This window comes from Tauraco erythrolophus, chromosome 8 (genome assembly GCF_009769465.1).
Source record: "Tauraco erythrolophus isolate bTauEry1 chromosome 8, bTauEry1.pri, whole genome shotgun sequence".
In the NCBI taxonomy this organism is placed as follows: Eukaryota; Metazoa; Chordata; class Aves; order Musophagiformes; family Musophagidae; genus Tauraco; species Tauraco erythrolophus.
The window spans coordinates 16517168-16536595 of NC_141472.1; the positions used below are offsets into that span (position 1 = coordinate 16517168).

The 19428-nt window shown below is 38.9% G+C and overlaps 1 protein-coding gene across 1 annotated transcript in view; it reads left to right on the forward strand.

Moving 5' to 3' along the window:
- Positions 1-19428, forward strand: part of RAPH1 (Ras association (RalGDS/AF-6) and pleckstrin homology domains 1) — a 64463-nt gene that overhangs the window by 8208 nt on the left and 36827 nt on the right. Inside the window, 1 exon segment of the mRNA XM_086615887.1 lies at positions 10925-10972. Coding sequence (XP_086472013.1) covers positions 10925-10972 — 48 coding nt within the window.

The following is a 19428-nucleotide window of genomic DNA, read 5'->3' on the forward strand; positions in this document are numbered from 1 at the left end:
GTGCTGCTTTGTTTTTGCTCTATCAGTTCTTTTTAACTTCAGTAGCCTAAGGAAGACAACTCTGAGAAATTTTGCCCAAGTTTACAGAATCGCTATTCAGCTCTTCAGTGGTAAAACTGTTATGTGATGAGACTTTTGCCTGTGAAGCAGCTTTTTTTTTTTTTTTCCTCATCACTGATGAAAGGAAAAGCAGAAAATCATATTTCTTTGGAGATTGTGACAGATTCAGCGGTGGTGGTTGTTAAATGAAATTTACCTTATGAAGGGACAGAAACCCAAGGATTCTTTGGTTAGAATCATTGGGTACCAAGGAAGGAGTTTATTTCCTTCTTCATTCATTTAGTGCCTGATTCCTGTTGTTTAGGGTTTATTAATCTTCATGGCTAGGTTGTGAACCAAAACACCTTTTCCTAGTATGGCTGAATTCTACTCTCCCACCCACACAATTGACTCAATGGTGCTGTTTGTAATGGAGGACATACCTCTGAGTCAGTAGCCTTTGAAGAAGACCTAGTGCCCATGCAGGAAGAAAACCCACATTTTTTTATGCGGAAACTGGGAGAGGCTATTACTTCATTGCCATAGCAGATCTGTTTTGAGATTTGTTAGTCTCACATAGAGCTTTAAGTTAGCTCTTTTCTTTTTGCCTGTCTTCCTCAAGACTGTCTGTAGTTGAGCTGACCTTTAAAATTTTTCTTTGCTGCTATGGCTCTTACGAAAGAGGTCAGTGACTTGGCAGCTCTGCCCTTTTGACCGATCCTTTCTGTTCTCTTCAGGCAGTATAGGGACTTTAAAAAGTCATCCTTTCTTCCGCAACTCAGTTTTATTGGAATCAAAAGAGGAAGAGTTTGTTACATTAAGTAAAACAGAAGACTGTTTTGATAGGAGGAAATGCTTGTCTGAAAAAGGAAATGAAGTTTTGCAGTTATTAACTTCAGTATTCTATCTTAAAAAATAATTCTGCTGTGTATTTAAGAGCTCACTGACCTGGAAATGTAGGGAAATCCTGTAAAAGGACTGCCATGCACTGGCTCACTGAAGGTGTGCACAGTCTAGTGTACTTTCTGACTGATGATAGTGGCGAATGTTATGGAAAGAGGCTGCAATTCCATAGACACCAAAAATGAGAGGATATGACTTCCCTTTTTCTCTTCCTTCCTTCACCAAAGCTCTTATTTACACCATCTCATCTCCTCCCTTGTCCCAGTTTTGGCACTTAACATACCAAAACTTATGACTTTTATTCTGGGGCTCATTCTGTATTATTTGGGTGAACTGCATAGGCTCAGAGAGCTCTGATGTGTGCTGATGCTCAGTAGGGGAATTGTAGCCAAGAACTGGAGGCTGGAAGAGAGAGCAGGAATACACCCATTGTGGTAATGGATTATTCAAATCTTAGTGCCTGAGCAATTGGACAGGCACCTTAGTGTTGTCATTGTCCACAGCTGATAACCTTCAGTTGTCCTATTGGCCAGGACCATCCTTGTTCTCATTCTGAATTTGTCTCTCTGCCACTTTCAGGAGAGTTGACTGGAATTCACTGAATTGTCTAAAATCATGGTTTTATTAGTTGTAATTATGATTTGTTTAACTTTCTTCCTTTCATAACAGTTCTTAACGCTATCTTGTTTGGATGCTGTGAACATTACTATCTTCAAAGACTATTGCTTTTGCAGTCTTGGTGGTACTAAATGTTGTGTGTCTGCACTTAACGTTCTTGTCTTCAGTCTCCTCTAAGCATTGCTGAATAAGAAAAGTTGTTTCCAGTCCAACCCCATGTTGAAATTTATCTTTCACAAAATTACTTCCCAAATCCTTGCTTGAACAGTATTCTTCCTTAAATTGGTAGGCTACTTCTTGTGTACTGTGCTTTTAGTTGTATAATGAGTGGCATACACTTGAAACCTTGGTTTCTGCATATGGGATGCTTTACTGGAATGTAGACAGAATGAATGATGTAATAGTATAAGTAAAGGTAGGGGAAGTGATGACTGTTTGACTAACTTGTCCCTTCCACCCACCCCTATTACCTTTTTCCTTCTTCCTGGTCCCTCTGCCACCAAGAAATTGTCTGTATTTTCACTGAGCTGCACTAGAGCAATAGGAGAAAGTATTGGGTAGAGAAGAGGGAGCTGTGTTGGTCAGTGAAAGGGTCTGTTCAAGGACAGTCAGTGCTGCTGTCCTGCATATGCTCAGTGAAGAGGTTGCACATAAGTTTGGAGGCTGCCATCTGGTCTGGCTCAGTACAGCATCACTCTTCCCAGCGCGATGGAGTTCTTTATGGCTGTAACCCAGTTTGCACAGTTGCGAGATCCTGACTTGCGTATAGAGATAATATAATGTATGATTTAGCAGTTGATAATCCTTCATGTTGTTGGTTTGGTTTTTTTTTCTTCCTTAAATTCATTGTAGTTTTAGTTTTGATGTGTAGGAGGTGAAAATCATGACAGGGGACTGCCAGTGCATTAAAACTGCAGGTTCTTTGCTTCACTTGGCAGAGAAAGTGGCAGCATAGAGTAAACCTCAATATTTCTTTCAGGGAAAACAAGGCAGCTTTGGGGGCATGACAGTTAGTAACGGTTGCCATGTAAGCTCAGCACACATACACATCTGTGTCGGCTAATTACTCCTGTGGGATAAAGTGGGAAACTTGAAATGAGCGTAAGGAATGACAAGAGTTTGTGTGAGCAGTTTTGCCCTGGTTCTTGTATGGACATGTTGTCACTAAAGTACTTGCTACACAGTAGCGTAGTGGAGCAGCTTTTCTATCAGTTAAAGATTGTTGTAGGTGATGTTCTGTGTGTTATTGCTGAATGTTATCTTCTATGAAAATGCAGTTAACTTTTTCTGAATGCAGCTGAATCTATCCATAATACATATGATCTTCGGTAGGCAACAGTATCTTAAAATAAAGTTGGATTGCTGAACTTCACATACTATTTTAGGTGATTTAAAGAACGATTTGGTCTATTTTAGCTCTTGGAGGAATAGAGCATTGTTGCCTCTTGTATTTTGGGAACTTAAGGTCTGAGTAGTTTTACTTATGTTCCATATGTTTTGTGGTTAGCAGATGCTAAGGATGTTAGTCTCTGATTTGTAAGAGTAGTCACAGATATGTGACAAACAAGGCATGACAGATGTTTGGTTTGTGTTTCTTCTAAAAGCTCTTAAAAAAAATTTTTTTTTTCATTTTCTGCCAGTTCTATTATTTCTTTAGTTTTCTACACAAAGTATATTCTGGATTTTTCCAGTTATCCTTTTCCTAAGCTGAAAATAGTCAATGGAAAGACTTAACTTGAGACTGAATTAGACCATCTCTTCCTCTTTTTCTTTTTTTTTCCCAATTATTAGTCACAAAATGTTTTTTAGTAAGTCAACAGTAAAGGAAAACTGTGCATATCTATCATCTTGAAGCATTACTTTGGCTTCCAATTTTGTTGGCATAAGAAGTGTGAGCTGTCCAGTTTTCAAATGTTCTTGAAATACATGTAAAATGTCTCTTCACTTGCCAGACTTTTGGAGGCTTTCAAAACATCCTCTGAGATAAACATACCAGTTTATGGAATATGAACAATATTTATGTATTTTAGTAACCAAATGTGCATAGCTATTCATCATGACGTTTATGCATGACAGTAAAAGTTTTCATCGTACGATGCGCTAGAACCCAAAGATTACTTATACACTCTTCCCAATGCCTGCAAAACTAGCACTTAATTTTTTTTTTCACATTATACTTATGAACCTGCAAAGAAAATTACGGGAAGGGTTTTTTTGGGTTTTGATAAGAATTTTGAATTGGAATCCAAGGGAGATGTTCTAAAACTTTAAATTGCTGCGCATGTATAGAATGATAGATTTTAAAAATTGGGGTATATAGATTTAAAATAAGTGAAAGGCAAATGAGAACCTAAACGTTTTCCTTATATTGGTAAATCTTGATTCTCCAGTCAGCATATCTGACTTATTTCATAGCCATGAATATAAAATCTACCCTGTAACCTTTTTCCACATAGGAGGTCACTAGTTAAAGTGTAGCAAGAACCGTAAAACATGTAAGAATATCTTTATCTTCTGTGATTGCCTGTCAACTTTGTCTCACACTGATGAATAAGCTTCAAAGTTCCCTCCCTGGAAGGAAGAGGAAAGTAGACAGTATGATTAATGTCTTGTTTGACACAGCTGCCTGGCAAAGCTGGTATCAACTCAAAAATTGCAGTAATCATGTATTTGGTAACCTGAAATATGAACACTAAAGGCATTGTCCATTCCTAAATGCTGTTCTTTCTGGTTGTTCTGTGATGTTGAAATCTTTTGTGGACAAGCAATTGAATGACTCAAACTCTGCTATCCCAAACGCATTATCTGTAGTTAAAACTGCTTCTTCAGAAACTTTCCTGGTAGCCCCTTGCATATGGCAGTGCTCAGATGACTGTCTCCAGCAAAGTCATACTATATCAGTTAGAATTTGCCTGTGGTGTGCTTGGCCTTTCTTCATTTATGTTCTTCTGGAGATACCAAAAACACTTGATGGCTTCTATTCTCTGTCTGTTCTGACTTTAAGATGATTACCCTGGGTTTCAGGAGAGCAGACTTTGGCCTCTTCAGGGATCTGCTTGGTAGAGTACCATGGGAGAAAGCCCTGGAAGGAAGAGGAGCCCGAGAAAGCTGGTTAATATTCAAAGATCACCTTCTCCAAGCTCAGGAGTGGTGTATCCCAAACAAAGAGGAAGTCGGGCAGAAATACCAGGAGGCCTGCATGGATGAACAAGGAGCTCCTGAACAAACTCAAACACGGAATGGAAACCTACAGAGGGTGGAAGCAAGGACAGGTAGCCTGGAAGGAATACAGAGAAAATTGTCTGAGCAACCAAGGATCAGGTTAGGAAAGCTAAATCCCTGATGGAATTAGGAATGGCCAGGAACGTCAAGGGCAACAAGAAAAGATTCTATAGGTATATCAGTGTTAAAAGGGAAAATGTGGGCCTGCTCCAGAAGGAAACGGGAGACCTGGCTACCAGCGATATGGAAAAGACTTTTTTTCCCCTTAGTCTTCACTGACAAGTGCTCTAGCAACACTGCACAAGTCACTGAAGGCAAAGGCAGGGACTGGGAAAATGTAGAAATGCCCACTGTAGGAGATCAGGTTTGATACCAACTAGGGGACCTGAAGGTGCACAAGTCCATGGGACCTGATGAGATGCATCCATGGGTCCTGAGGAAACTGGTGGATGAAGTTGCTAAGCCACTATCCATCATATTTCAGAAGTGGTGGCAGTCTGGTGAAGTTCCCACTTAACTGGAAAAGGGGGAACATAGCCCCTGTTTTTAAAAAGGGAAAAAAAGAAGACCTGGGGAACTACAGGCCAGTCAGTCTCACCTCTGTGCTTGGCAAGATCATGGAGCAGATCCTTCTGGAAACTGTGCTAAGACACATGGAAAAAAGGAGGTGGTTGGTGACAGCCACCATGGCTTCACTAAGGGCAAATCCTGCCTGACAAATTTGGTGGCCTTCTGTGATGGGGTTACGGCATTGGTGCATAACGGAAGAGCAACTGACATCATCTACCTGGACTTGTCCAAACCATTTGATACTATCCTGCACGGCATCCTTCTCCCTAAACTGGAGAGACATGGTTTTGATGGATGGACCACTTGGTAGATAAGGAGTTGGCTGGATGGTTGTCCTCAGAGTTGCGGTCAATTGCTCGGTGTCCAAGTGGAGACCAGTGATGAATGGTGTTCCTCATGGATTGTTATTGGGGCCGGTGCTGTGTAACATTTTTGTTGTTGACATGGACAGTGGGATCAAGTGTACCCTCAGCAAGTTTGCTGATGACACCAAGTTGTGTGGTGTGGTCGACATGCTGGAGGGAAGGGATGTCATCCAGAGGGAGCTTGACAGGCTTGAGAAGTGGGCCTGTGAGAACCTCATGAAGTTCAACAAGGCCAAGTGCAAGGTCCTGCACGTGGGTCAGGGCAATCCCAAGCTGGGTGGAAAAAGGATTGAGAGCAACCTGGAGGAGAAGGACTTGGGGATGTTGGTTGATGAGAAACTGGTGATGTGCACTTGCAGAAAGCCAACCGTATCCTGGGCTGTATCCGAATAAGCGTGACCAGCAGGTCAAGGGAGGGGATTCTCCCCCTCTACTCTGTTCTTGTGAGACCCCACCTGCAGTACTGCGTTTAGCTCTGGGGCCTGCAACACAAGAAGGACATGGAGCTGTTGGAGCAGGTCCAGAGGCGGGCCACAAAGATGACCTGAGGGCTGGAGCACTTCTCCTGTGAAGACAGGCTGAGAGAGTTGGGGTTGTTCAGCCTGGAGAAGAGAAGGTTCCTGGGAGACATTCTACCAGCCTTCCAGTACCTAAAGGGGCTCTACAGGAAAGCCGGAGAGGGACTTTTTACAAGGGTGTGTAGTGATAGGACAAGGGGCAATGGCTTTAAACTGAAAGAGGACAGATTTAGATTAGATATAAGGAAGAAATTCTTCATTGTGAGGATGGTGAGGCAGTGGAACAGATTGCCCAGAGAAGTGGAGGCCCCATCCCTGGAGGTGTTCAAGGCCAGGTTGGATGAGGCTTTGAGCAACCTGGTGTAGTGGAAGGTGTCCCTGCCCATGGCAGGGGGGTTGAAACTAGATGATCTTTGAGGTCCCTTCCAGCCCAAACCATTCTATGATAAGGCACACAGTTCAAGGGTTTATCAGCCCTCACTTTCCAGTTGCAATAGACTCTTGCCTATTACAAAAAAGGAATGTGAGCAAGTAGCAGTGGTAGTCAGCTGAGCTGTTACTCTCTTGAAATGGTTGGAGTTCTGTATCTGTATGTACGTGTGCCACTTTGATTAGTATTAGTAATGCCAACAGCAGAACAGCTGCTGTTGCTGATGGAACCTGTCTGCAGTCCAGTGACCTTTTTTATCCTTTTAGCTTCCCCTCCTGCCTCTTTACATGCGTTGATTAGAGAAGTCGCTATCAGACTTCATCAGTTACAGAAGCCAGTTTGAATTGCATGCTGTGTAAGTAACCACATTTTAAAATAAATCTTACTGCTTTCATGCTGGTTCCACAGCACTTTAGAAAAAGTACTTATGTTTATGCTAGGATTTATTGAGGGAAAATGGTATCATTGACAAGCTTAGAAAATGGTTGCTCAGAGTTTGGAACTAATACTAGATTCATCTGCAATAGATCAACGACCAAGTGAATCTAGGCAACATACCTCTCGGAAGAAGCAGTCTTGGACCAAGCCAGTAGATCTTAGTTGAGAAATTAGAATTCTTGCATTATGATGTTACCTTTTTTTTTTTTCAAAAGCACTGCAGGGACTTGTATGCTTTGGTTGCAGTTTCCAGTGAAGATATCACTCTACAAGTTGTGATTAATTAATGGAGCTGTTAAAAGAGCCAATTTCTTTGTAGATACACCAGTCCACTTAAAACCAAGAGAAATTCCTTTACTTTTTTTGCAACATCTAATTAGATTAGGGAAGAGAAATACTACATCTGTAGGAAATTAGCAACAGATTACTTGTTTGTCCTTAGTTGAAGTTGCCAAAAATAAAATTTGAAACAGATGACAAAAATTAAGAACACAGCAGCTGATTGTAGAACATTAAACTCTTAAGAGGAGAAAAGAATTTATGCAGTTTTCTTCAGTTGCGTATACTTCTGATAGAATGAAAACTGGGGTTTGTCAGGTTTGTAAAGGAGTTTGAACCCAAAAAATGAGACTTCTCAGTTGTTTCTTCAGAACATGAACTGGCCTTTTAGCTGTGTCAGTTTTGTGTGTGCTGGTTAGTGTTAGTCTGTTATAATAAATGTCTGCAAATGCAAAGAAAAGTCTTCGTTTTTAGTTAACCAAATTTACAGCCTTGGTTACTGTTTCCTGTGTTGGACGTTTACTAGTCTCATATTTGTGAAAGTTTTTCAAGATTTTACACCAGCCGCATTAGTGGTTTGCTTTATGAATGCAGCTTTAACTTTTTTCATATGGCTTATGTCCTTTTAACCAAAAGGGTAGGCTTGTGACTTTTAACTCCACAGCTGTGTATACCTGTTCTCTTCTAGCGATGGATCTTCGGATGATTTGATGTCTACAGTCATTTTCTTAGGACTGATTCGTAGTTTAGAAGTCAACTGACATATAAGCAAGTGTTATTTAATACAGTTGCTACTTAGTGTAAGAGGGAGCAGATTCAAACAGAACCAATTACAGCTACTTGTGCTTTTATTCCCTAGGTTTCTTACCTACTTTCATATCTTGTTTTCTGTGCTGCAGGTAGAGCCCTTCACAGGATTAAGTATCTGACGTTCTTTCTCTAACTGACGCAATTACTCATGAATTAGTCTTACTAAAGATAGGGAGTTATTTTTTCTTCCTTCTTTCAGTCTTCCACTTAATGCATCTCTTTTTGGACAGATCAGACAACCATTTTCCATGAAGTTATACTCCATCTTATTTATTTTTTCCTGTTATGTTTTTTTTTTCTTTTGGGAAAATTCCACTGCTTGAAACCTTCTCCCTGCAGACAAACTTTACTTGGGATTTCAGTTTGGTTTATGCTAATTTATGTCCATGCTACTGCTGTATTTTGGACAGTCTTGCCCCATCTTGTATTGGCATTAATGTTTGTGTAGCTGTCTAGTGATTTGGATCAGCTTTTGGTCTTCCTGAAAAATAATCCTTCTGAGTTAGTTGTTTATTGATCCACTGGACCGCATGGTCAAAATCTCTGCTGTCCACACCAAAAAAAAAAAAACAAGTGAGAGCACATGCCTGGGGGAAGGCCAGGACTGTCTTCTCCTTGTGTCAATTCAGTCTTAAATTTCTTCAAACCAGTAGTCAAACTAAGCTTGAATGGAAACGTTTACTAGCTTTTGCAATCCTTTCTGTCCTGCTCTGTCCCAAGGAACTTGTGTTTGAAGGAAAGCATCACAGCCTGGCCTGGGCACAGTGCATGGACTAGTGAATAGCGCGCCTTGTGTACAGTGCAGCAGTTTCTTAATTTGAAATGTCCACAAACATGTTTCTTAAATTGCAGCGAATTTCAATAGGTTTAGACTGTAGCTGCCAGAACTGGTATGAAGTTATAAGCTTCCCTAGTAGTTAAGAACTACCTGCTGTAAAATAATTTTTTAAATTTTTTTTTAATTCCTGATTAGTTGTTCTTTTTTTTTTAAAAAAAAAAAAAGTTGCACAGTTGTACATTTAGAGTTAGGAAATTCCAGTCGCCTGCAGTGAAATGGAGTTGCACAAGTTCCAGGAGGAGGGTTGGCCACTTGGGAGCATAGAGTAATAGTTCCAGATTCTCACTTCCCATGTCTGGCTCCAATATGCTCTGCAGCAGCCAGACATTGCAATTTGAAGAAGGCTGCTGTACTCTCCCACCATGGACCAAGCATTCTCACACTTGGCCCATCTTTTGTTCAAGGTTAGTAGTATGCAGTCTAGTTGAAGGGCTGGGCAGTGCTGCGTGAGAGGATGCAGCCTTGAGTTTTTCTTGGTTGTGTTGCTCCAGACTTCAGTGAGACTTTATGGACTACGACTTTAATTCTGAAGGCTTATGCTTAGACCAATTTGGGTAACTTCCCATGGGACAGCACAAAGCAGATCTTTGAGGATGGCCCTGCCAATAATCTGTTCTGTGGTCAGATGTGCAGAGGTCTTTAAAAACATCTATATTTTAAATGACACTCACCTTCTTTCCTCTCTTGGAAATATTTCCTCTAATACCAGTGACTAGCGGTCATCCTTTAACAGTTAACTCGTCATGGAAAATTTCTGTATCAGTGGTTATAGCTTGGCAAAACTTTTATAAGCAACTGAAAACACGTCTTGTGTGTGGATGTATCAGGCAGCTCTATTATCTAATGCTGCTGCTTCAATTTCTGTAGATTTTCCTTTTCTGAGGTTTTGATAAGAGTAAACTGTAAGCCCTTTTGTATCTGTTAAACCTTTACTGTGTAATTCAGTTACCAAAACTAACATGCCTGAAACAAATACTTCTGTACCTTTGAAGGAAAAGAAGCAAGCATTGGATGACACGCTGGAAATCGTAGGCATTCTGCTTTTTAGTAGCATAGTATTCATTTTTTGATCCCTTAACAACTTCACGCTAAGAAGCTTGTCGCTACTGTGAACATTTTATCCTAAACCACAAATGTCCCTTTTCTTTTTTTCCCTTCCTTTATTGAAGATTATGAAAATACAGGAATACTTCCTCTTCATTTCTTTTTAAACGAATTACAGTATGAGGGTGCTCAGAGTTCTAAAATGGTATGACCAGCTGGAAATAAGATAAATCTCTCCTAAATGGTCATTCTTTTTATATGTACTTAGTAACTGTCACCAGAGTATATTACGTTATTTACTGGTATATGGGAAGCAGATAAGCTTGTGTAAAGTGATAGTATGGGGTTTTTTTCTGTTTATAGTGTTTAGAGAATTTAACTCTCAGTTGTTGACATAGTGAGCGAGTGGTTGTGCAAAGAGAATGTTACCTGGGTTTATTTTCTGATTTATTTCAACAAAGGTAGAAAAAGTGTGCAGATGTTTTACTGCAGTGCTTTTATCTGAGATTATTGACTGTTTCTCCCTTACTGTGGTCAAAACCATACTTGTATCCTATCTCTTTCTCCCTTCTCATAGGTGAGAACCTGAATCTCCTTTTGTTTTCAGGTCATTGATCATTTGTCCATAAGAAATTTGGATGAGGGACATTGCAACTTCTTATACAGCTTCTTAATCTAGTTTTGTTTCCTTTGATTAAGTTAATTGTCATCACTGCTTCTTTATTCCTTCTTCTGAGCAATAATAAAGCCTTTCTTTCTCCTTCTTCCCTTTCCCCTCTTCTCCTTTTGCATCCTTCCCTCTCCATTTTCCTACATTTTTACTGTTTCTATGGGACATTCCATCTATCAGTCCAAGCATCCCATTAACTTTTCCGAAGAGGAAGCTGAATTGACTCCTGTAAGTTACGACATGTTTATATGGCTTCTGTTTGTCAATAGTTGTGTCAATTTGCCTGCAACAGAAAAATCACATTAGTGACTTGAATTAAATTAATTAGTATTCCAATAGTGCAGTAAGGTAAACTATGTATATCCTTAGAGTCAAGCTTTTTAGCCTTCTTTAAGTTGATCATGGCCTATTTTCTAGTTATTAATTGGGCAAGGAGACTTAAAATACACTCAACTTTTTTTTTTTCTGAAGCATGATTGCTCTTGGCAGTTCTAGAATCATAGAATAGAATAGAATCATAGTCATTTATATTGGAAAAAATCTTTAAGATCGAGTCCAGCTGTAACCTGACACTGCCAAGTCCACCACTAAACCATGTCCCTAAGTGCCACATCTGCACATATTTTAAATACCTCCAGCAATGGTGAACCCACTTCCCTGGGCAGCCTGTTCCAACGCTTGACAACTCTTTCTGTGAACAAATGTTTCCTGATATCCAATCCAAACCTCCCCTGATGCAACTTGAGGCTGTTTCCTCTTGTCTTATCACTTCTTACTTGGGAGAAGAGATTGAGACTTACACCTACACCTGATAGTGACTTTGCTACAATCTCCTTTCAGGAAGTTGTAGAGAGTCATGAGGTCTCCCCTCAGCCTCCTTTTCTCCAGACTAAGCAACCCCCATTGCAAAGGAAAGCAGAAAATGGACTTTTAAAATTAGATATTCATCATTTTATATTGTGCGCTCTTACACATTCCATATGAATACATAATGTCAAAGAGTTTGCAAAGAAAAATTTCAGTTTTTCTTTCCCATCTTTGTCTTCGTTTGGGACAAAATTACAAAAATTGTTTAAACTGTTTTTAATTCTTGAGTTCTCTTTGAAAATAGTGGATTTTAATTCTTTAAGCTGGAGTCTGAAGAATTCAATGTACTGATGTAGTTGAAATGCAAGCTATAGTAGTGAATCTTTTCAAGAAAGTTTTGCGAATATGTATCTCTGTTGGACACTACTTACTCAGTTTCCCTCATTTTAGTTTGTTTCTTAGGGTCAGAAGGAGGCTTTTAAAAGATTTTATTTTTTTTAGTATTTCTCAACTCTCATACTCAATTCAATATAGTGGCACAAGAGTGCCACCAGCTGGTTTAATTAGATGTGTGTGTTAATGTTAAATTGTTAAAGAAATTGTTAGAGAATTTTGCAAGGAATGTGGATATTTATGTACAAGTGCTGGGTGTCTTGTCAGTGCCTTTTTTTTTCCTTTTGATGTGCTGACGTAAATTATGCTATTATACATACCTCGAGTGAATGATGTCTTTGAACCTATAGATAATATTTAACCAGAAAGCTTTTCTATATAACATATTTAGGACATGAGAATAATAAGGTAAAATACCTTAGAAGACTGCCAGATCATCTTTTTTCTTACACTTCCCACCCAGTTTTTGTTCATGATTTGTAAATTGGCAGTGTAAAGAACACATTTGGCATCTTTCATGCCGTATTGTACTGGTTTTAAACCTACATGATGTGTTCTAAAGCCTTACCTTAAAATTAGAGGAATTAGATACAACTCTTGTCTCTTAACAATAAGACTGAATCTTTCTAAATTTGTCCCACTTCTGTACTAAGTGATAATCAGGTGTGTAACAAGAAGATGGATCAGTGTACAATATGAACGTGATTGTCAAGGTTTTGCAAAAATGAGCAAGTAGATTTTAGGAAATGAGGCAACGTATATAGCATGTTACCTGTGAACCTGCTACAGTTGCAAGATGGGCTACGCAGCCTACATCCTTCAGAACATAGCTAGACAGCTCAGTTTGACCTCTTCGAAAAGGATTTTTACTTACAAAATATAATTGTAATATGCTTAGTAATTCACTGGTAGTTCAGAAATCATTTCAGGTTTGGTTTTTTGTTTGGTTGGTTTGGGGTTTTTTTTGAAACGTACTTTCATCCTAAGACCTCAGAACCGCAAGAATTTAAACAAGCCACTGAACTTTTCATAAAGGAACTGACAGGGATAATAGGGGAGAAAATCTTGAGCTTCTGGCCACCTAGGGGATTACTTGTCATTTAGTATAGTACAACTGATTATATTCTGAAAATCTGAAAGGTATTTTCATTTTCCTGGTTATTCATAGAATAGTTTGGGTTGGAGGGGACCTTAAAGATCATCTAGTTCCAATCCTGCCATGGGCAGGGACACCTTCCACTAGATCACGTTGCTCAAAGCCTCATCCAACCTTGCGTTGAACACCTCCAGGGATGGGGCATCCACAACTTCTCTGGGCAACCTGTTCCAGTCCTTCTTTATATCTAATCTAAATCTACCCTCTTGCGGTTTAAAGCCATTGCCCCTTGTCCACCTCGGGTACTGGGTTCAGCTCTGGGGCCTGCAACACAAGAAGGACATGGAGCTGTTGGAGCAGGTCCAGAGGAGGGCCACAAAGATGACCTGAGGGCTGGAGCACATCTCCTATGAAGGCAGGCTGAGAGAGTTGGGGTCGTTCAGCCTGGAGAAGAGAAGGTTCCAGGGAGACCTTCTACCAGCCTTCCAATACTTAAAGGGAACTGACAAGAAAGCTGGAGAGGGACTTTTTACAAGGGCAATGTAGTGGTAGGACAAGGGGCAATGGCTTTTAATCTGAAAGAGGATATTTTTAGATTAGATCTAAGTGATGAAGCACTGGCACAGGTTGCCCAGAGAAGTTGCGGATGCCCCATCCCTGGAAGTGTTCAAGTCCAGGTGGGATGAGGCTTTAAGCAACCTGATCTTGGGGAAGGTGTCCCTGCCCATGGCAGGGGTGTTCGAACTAGATGATCTTTAAGATCCCTTCCAACCTAAACCATTCTATGATTTTATGATGGGTTTAAAAATGTTTCAGCATTGAGAAAACTTTCTGGCATAAAGAGCTACTTTGTATTTGAGAAGAGTATTGTGTTGAGTTCTCTGAATACACTATGAAATTCTGTATTCAACAGCTGGTCCATGAACTTCTGGTATTTCGGCCTGAAGAAAATGGATGTTACATTCCTGTCTTCAAAGAAAGGATATAGGAAATCTTTGAAGTCCAAAATGTAATTTGGAACAAGACTGTATTCCATGTTTTTATAAACATCAAGGCTAGTTGTCTCTGCTGAATGAACTACACATTAAAACTTTTTTTTTTGTCCTTACAGCATCTAGGACTTCTAAATGTTAATGTTAATTTTGCTTAAATCTAGTTTTCTATGTTGTGATTATCCATACCAGCTAAAATTTGTTATGGAGATATTAGTAGGCTTATTTATATGTTTTTTGTTATTCTGTTTTGATCATCATACCTCATTTTTAAATGTAAAAATGTTTCTGTACTTCGTACTTTTGTGCGCATCTGTTTTGTCATCTCTTGAGAAAGATGTACGTTTTATAACACTGATGTTCTGATCAGCATATCTTTTCTAGTATTTTGAGGATTTTTAAAATTATGATTTTTAACATCCATAGTTTCCAGTGGGACTTGGAATAATTGCTGCTGAGAGTTATGGTAGAAAACAGTCCAAAACAGTCATTATTGCAATGTCTAACTGTACTACTTGTATAAAATGAGTTAAAACCATAATTTTCCTATTTTTTAGTAATTTTCTTTTCACTATTTTTTTCTTTATACAGGGCTTTTGAAGTAAATTGAGTTTCTGAAACTTAGTTCAAAGCCTGTTCCATGTTATGAGAAAGCACTAAAGCATAAATGAATAGCTTTTTATGTATTGTGTAAAAATTGTCCCCAGAAGAAGCGATTTCGGCACAAAAAGAAGCTGCAAGCGTTTCAGTACCTCATAGCAGGCTTCGTATTTGTTTTTTTTTAGGGAAGGAAGAGTATCTTCTGAAGTTTATTAATGAACAAACTTAGTGACGTTCAGACTGGCACGGCTAGTGTTACAGCCTGTGCAGTGTTACTGTCATAAAGTCTTGTGGCATGGTTTATATGGACGGATTTTTCACTCAGTTTCTGTGGAAGAACATATTACATGATTTGGTGAAGTGACAAGGATAAGAATTTTATTGCCTCTTGAGAATCTTAAAACCCTATCACGTTTCCCTTCCTGGATGCTCAACAGGCTATGGTATTTTGAGTTCTGCCTGAGGAGTGGTGGTGTTAGATTAAATGGGAATCCTAAGTGGAGTCTGGGTCTGTATTCATCATTTAAAATATCAAAGTAAAAGTGTTGGGTTTAGATTTATTTTTATTGACAGAGTGGTTTTATAGATCTTGTTTTAGTAGAAAATTTTAATATCTGCTAATGCCTATTAAGTGATTTTTTTCCTCTGTATAATGGAAATAACTTTGAGAAGCTTTTTCATTTGCATTATTCATTTTATACAAAAACTTATGAAAAGGTATGGCTGTAACCGATGGCTGGATTTTGAGAAAGCTATCCTATACATAAAAAATACAGCTTTAAATAAACCTTCTAGTAGAAGTAAAATACTATGGCTAGCTTTGGACTGTGCAGAGGTTATATACTATTTGGGTTTGCACCCTTAGTTAAGTGCTGGCCTAGAAATATGTGGTCTTTCAAATAATTTGGTAAATTAATTGGACATCAAGTCTTTGACTGGTATATGGGAAGCAGATAAGCTTGTGTAAAGTGATAGTATGTTTTTTTTTTTCTGTTTATAGTGTTCAGAGAATTTAACTCTCAGTTGTTGACATAGTGAGCGAGTGGTTGTGCAAAGAGAATGTTACCTGGGTTTGTTTTCTGATTTATTTCAACAAAGGTAGGAAAAGTGTGCAGATGTTTTACTGCAGTGCTTTTATCTGAGATTATTGACTGTTTCTCCCTTACTGTGGTCAAAAACATACTTGTATCCTATCTCCTTCTCCCTTCCCATATTCAATATAACATCAAGTCTTTGATGTGATGTTGAATAAGCTTCGCTGAGTATTTTAGTCAATGCAGCAATTAAATAGTCTTCCAACACGGTTACAACCTAGCTCTTTATGCTTAGTATAAAGAATTGCACTTTTTTGCCTTCTCTGAAGCTTTTGTTAAATTTTGATACTTTCATGATGTTTCAAACTACTTTTGCCTTCCAAGGATATTTTAATAATCTGATTGCGTGACAATAGTAAAATATTTTAAAATGAAAGTACCCGTTAAGAGAAATGATGGCCTTGTACTGTGGAAGCAGTCAGCTTACTGCAACAGGATAGAAAAATGCATGGCATGAGGAAGGATGGAGGGGATGGGGCATACTAATTTTTGTCATTGGAATTGGGTTTATGTCCTAAACGGACCTAAGACAGTGCACTGGAGGAGAGACTTCTTTGTTTCCAGAGCATGAGTTCTTGTTGTAATGGGAGCAGGTGGAAGGAGAACAGATGCTTTTCATCATACAAGACTAGAAATGCCTACTTGGGAGTATCTTCTTGTTTTCCTAGATTTCATTGATGCTATTTTTAGTCTGGGAAAGTACTTGGGCCAGAAAAGTAGGTTAATTTATTTGAAAAGACCAGGCATTTCTATTGTCATGTATTTGATACATATTTGAACTCCAGAAGTAGAGAGGAAGAGTGGGCTATTTAGATCCTCTGTGTGGTCCAGTGTGATTGTAGTATCTTAAGGAAAAAAAAAAAAAAAACACAAAACACACAAAACAAAAAACACCAAAATATTTATCTTCCCCTGAACAATGGAATATTCCTGGGAGCCTGTATTAAAAGGCAACATCTGTTCACCTCAAAGCTTGATGTTTGAGCTGAAGTCTTTCCTTTGAAATAGATAAAATGTTTTAAAACTGTGGATTGTGAAAGAGTAACACGTTCTAAAATGAAATTTTTTTTTTGTTCTGTAATGGATTCTGCAGGTCAAATATTTAAAAAATGTTATGTGCACATAGTTTTTCTTTAGCCAGGCTATAATTCCTAGAACTTGGGCTTTGCTATTGCTTTGCTACTTCTGCTCATTCTAACTTCTGGGTATTTGCAGTACTGCAGAACGTGTTATGCAGTAGGAAGGAGCCATGCAGAAAAGGTATCTGGCAGAGAACTGTTGCCTTCCTGTTTCTAGACATGTCTCTCCAGCTCAAATTCACATAGGTAGTTGTCATTCACATTGTTATTTTACTGGCAAATAAATATCTGTTCCTGTGAAATACCATCATTCTTTATTTCCAGAATAGTTTTTCTGTGGTTAACTGTTTTCATATTTTGCGCAGTTTTGGAAAGCAGTATTAGCAAAGCCTCCAGTGGTTATTATTTTGTAAGAAATATATGGCATTCTCATTTCTGGATAGAATAAAAGTCCCTTAGTGGAAAAAAGTTCCGCTGTATTTAAATGCAAGATGGCAACAGCCGAAATGACCAATGATAGGAGGAAGGTTAAACAGTCCGCCCTGAGCTTCCCTGTAGGAGGAATATTCTCCAGCAAATAGTGTTTCCTTTAAGGAGAGATTCAGTGTTCCCTTGTCATCCTGACACTATTGTTGACTAATAGGCTAAGGAGAGAAGGTGGCTAAACCCTAAGGAAGAGGCTGCAAATGTGTATTGTAATGTTCTTTCTACTGCAGTGCTCCATTCAGCAAGAAAAAGGGATCCATAGTAGTTGGAGTTCATGATATCTGACAAGAACTCTATCAAGAAACTCTTCAAAAGAATTTCTTTGAACTTTTCTTTAGATTTTTATGTATATTTCTGAGCTTTGGGTTGAGCCAACCGGTTTATTCCAGAAGTTCCATAGTAGCACAGACTTTGTGTGAAGTTAGATCTTCTGTGCAGTAAAGGATACAAATCAGAGTAAAAATGCACCTAGCAGAAATCATAAAAAGAGGATCAGTCTGTCTTCAAGTTAAGCAAAGCTGTATTATTCACCAGTGGTGTTAGCATTGCCTCAGGCTTGATCAGGCTGAGTGAACAAACCGTTCTTTAAATGATAGCCTTTCTTAAGTGTCATTGAAGTTGCTGGAAACGTTGTGTATGTAGAAAAAGCAGCATGTATTAGTTCATTGATCCCAAATGACATGATTATGTATGTCAGGAAATCTAATCTGAGAATTCTGTACTGTAAACAATGCACAAGTCCTTTTAATGACACTAGGTCCTGCATCACAAAGCTCTCAGTGTGTGCCCGAAGTGTGAAAAACTTGTCACTAGGCAGCACTGCTCTGCTTCTGAAACACATGATAGAGACACAGACGGTAATTAATCTGCAGGCAGAAAAATCTTTGTTCGGTCTGTAGCATAACCTATGTCTATATCAGCGGCTAGAATACCAGGTGGAGCTTGGGCTGGAGCCTAGGTTTTACTTCAGATGCTGTGTAGAGTCTTTTCTGAGCTGTAACTTGTAAAGCCTGCTAGAGATCCTTAATTACTCATCCTAGCATGTGGCAGTCACATCAGGTAAACTCCCCCTGCAGGAACTGTATTCACCAAACTATTTGATATTGCCTTGCGTGGAGTTGTAGACATGGTCTCTTAATTTTTTTTCAGGAGACTATACCTTATTGTGGCTCTGAAGAAGAGACGAGGATTCTGTGCTGCCAATTATTAAACAAGAGTGTAGGAGGCTGCTCAGTTGTCCTGCCTTGTTTTATATCGCATTGGACCTAGTGACACAAATAAGGCTGAGACAGATGCAGCCACGTGGAACAAAATTTGCAGTACAGTGGTGGCACACAGGAGGTACACTTAACGCTCTTGTGAAATGCCACAGTATTAACTTGATTTCCTTAGCACACTTATGACTGTGTGGTTCTGCAGATTCCTGTGGGCTGATGGTTTTGTTGTTCCTCTGTAGCAGATGCTGGAGAAGATAATCACTCTGTTAAAAGGCAAAAATTAGTTAATGACAGTTGAGAAGTCTGTCGCTACTGGTTGCTGCTGATTTTGCTTCCTCTTTTTAAACAAATTAAGATATATTTTCTATTAGTTTCTCTTCCACGAGAGATACAGGGATTTGTTTCTAAGTTCTTGGGCTGTGTAATTTGAACTGTACAAGAGAAGAGACTTAAATCCTTTTAAAAAACCAATGAATTATAAGTCAGGTTTGGAATACCGTTATGGTAACATCTTTTTTTCTTTAACTATGGAGGCAGCAGCCAGTGTAGAAAGCATGAAACCAGTTCCTTGTCTCCAGGATGACCAGTTTTTAGTGGCTTTGCATAGCAGCGGTAGAATGTTCGGTTTTAGAAGGCTGGACAGGATTTTGAAAAGCATTGTAAGTGCATGTTTTCTTGCTTTTGTAGTTGTAAATGTCTTTAAAAATAAGTTGTTTCTTGCAGAAAAGAAACCGGTAGCAGGTAAGCAAAATTTTTGTTAATTCTGTTTTGTGACATGCTGTACAGGGGAAGATTAAAATAATGTCCTCTATTAACACAACTGCTTTTATACTGGTGTGTTAGGCTTATAGTATTTGGGAACGTTCATGCTTTTATGGGAGGGAAATAAAGTGATGTAGGGGTTGTTCCCTTAAACTCTA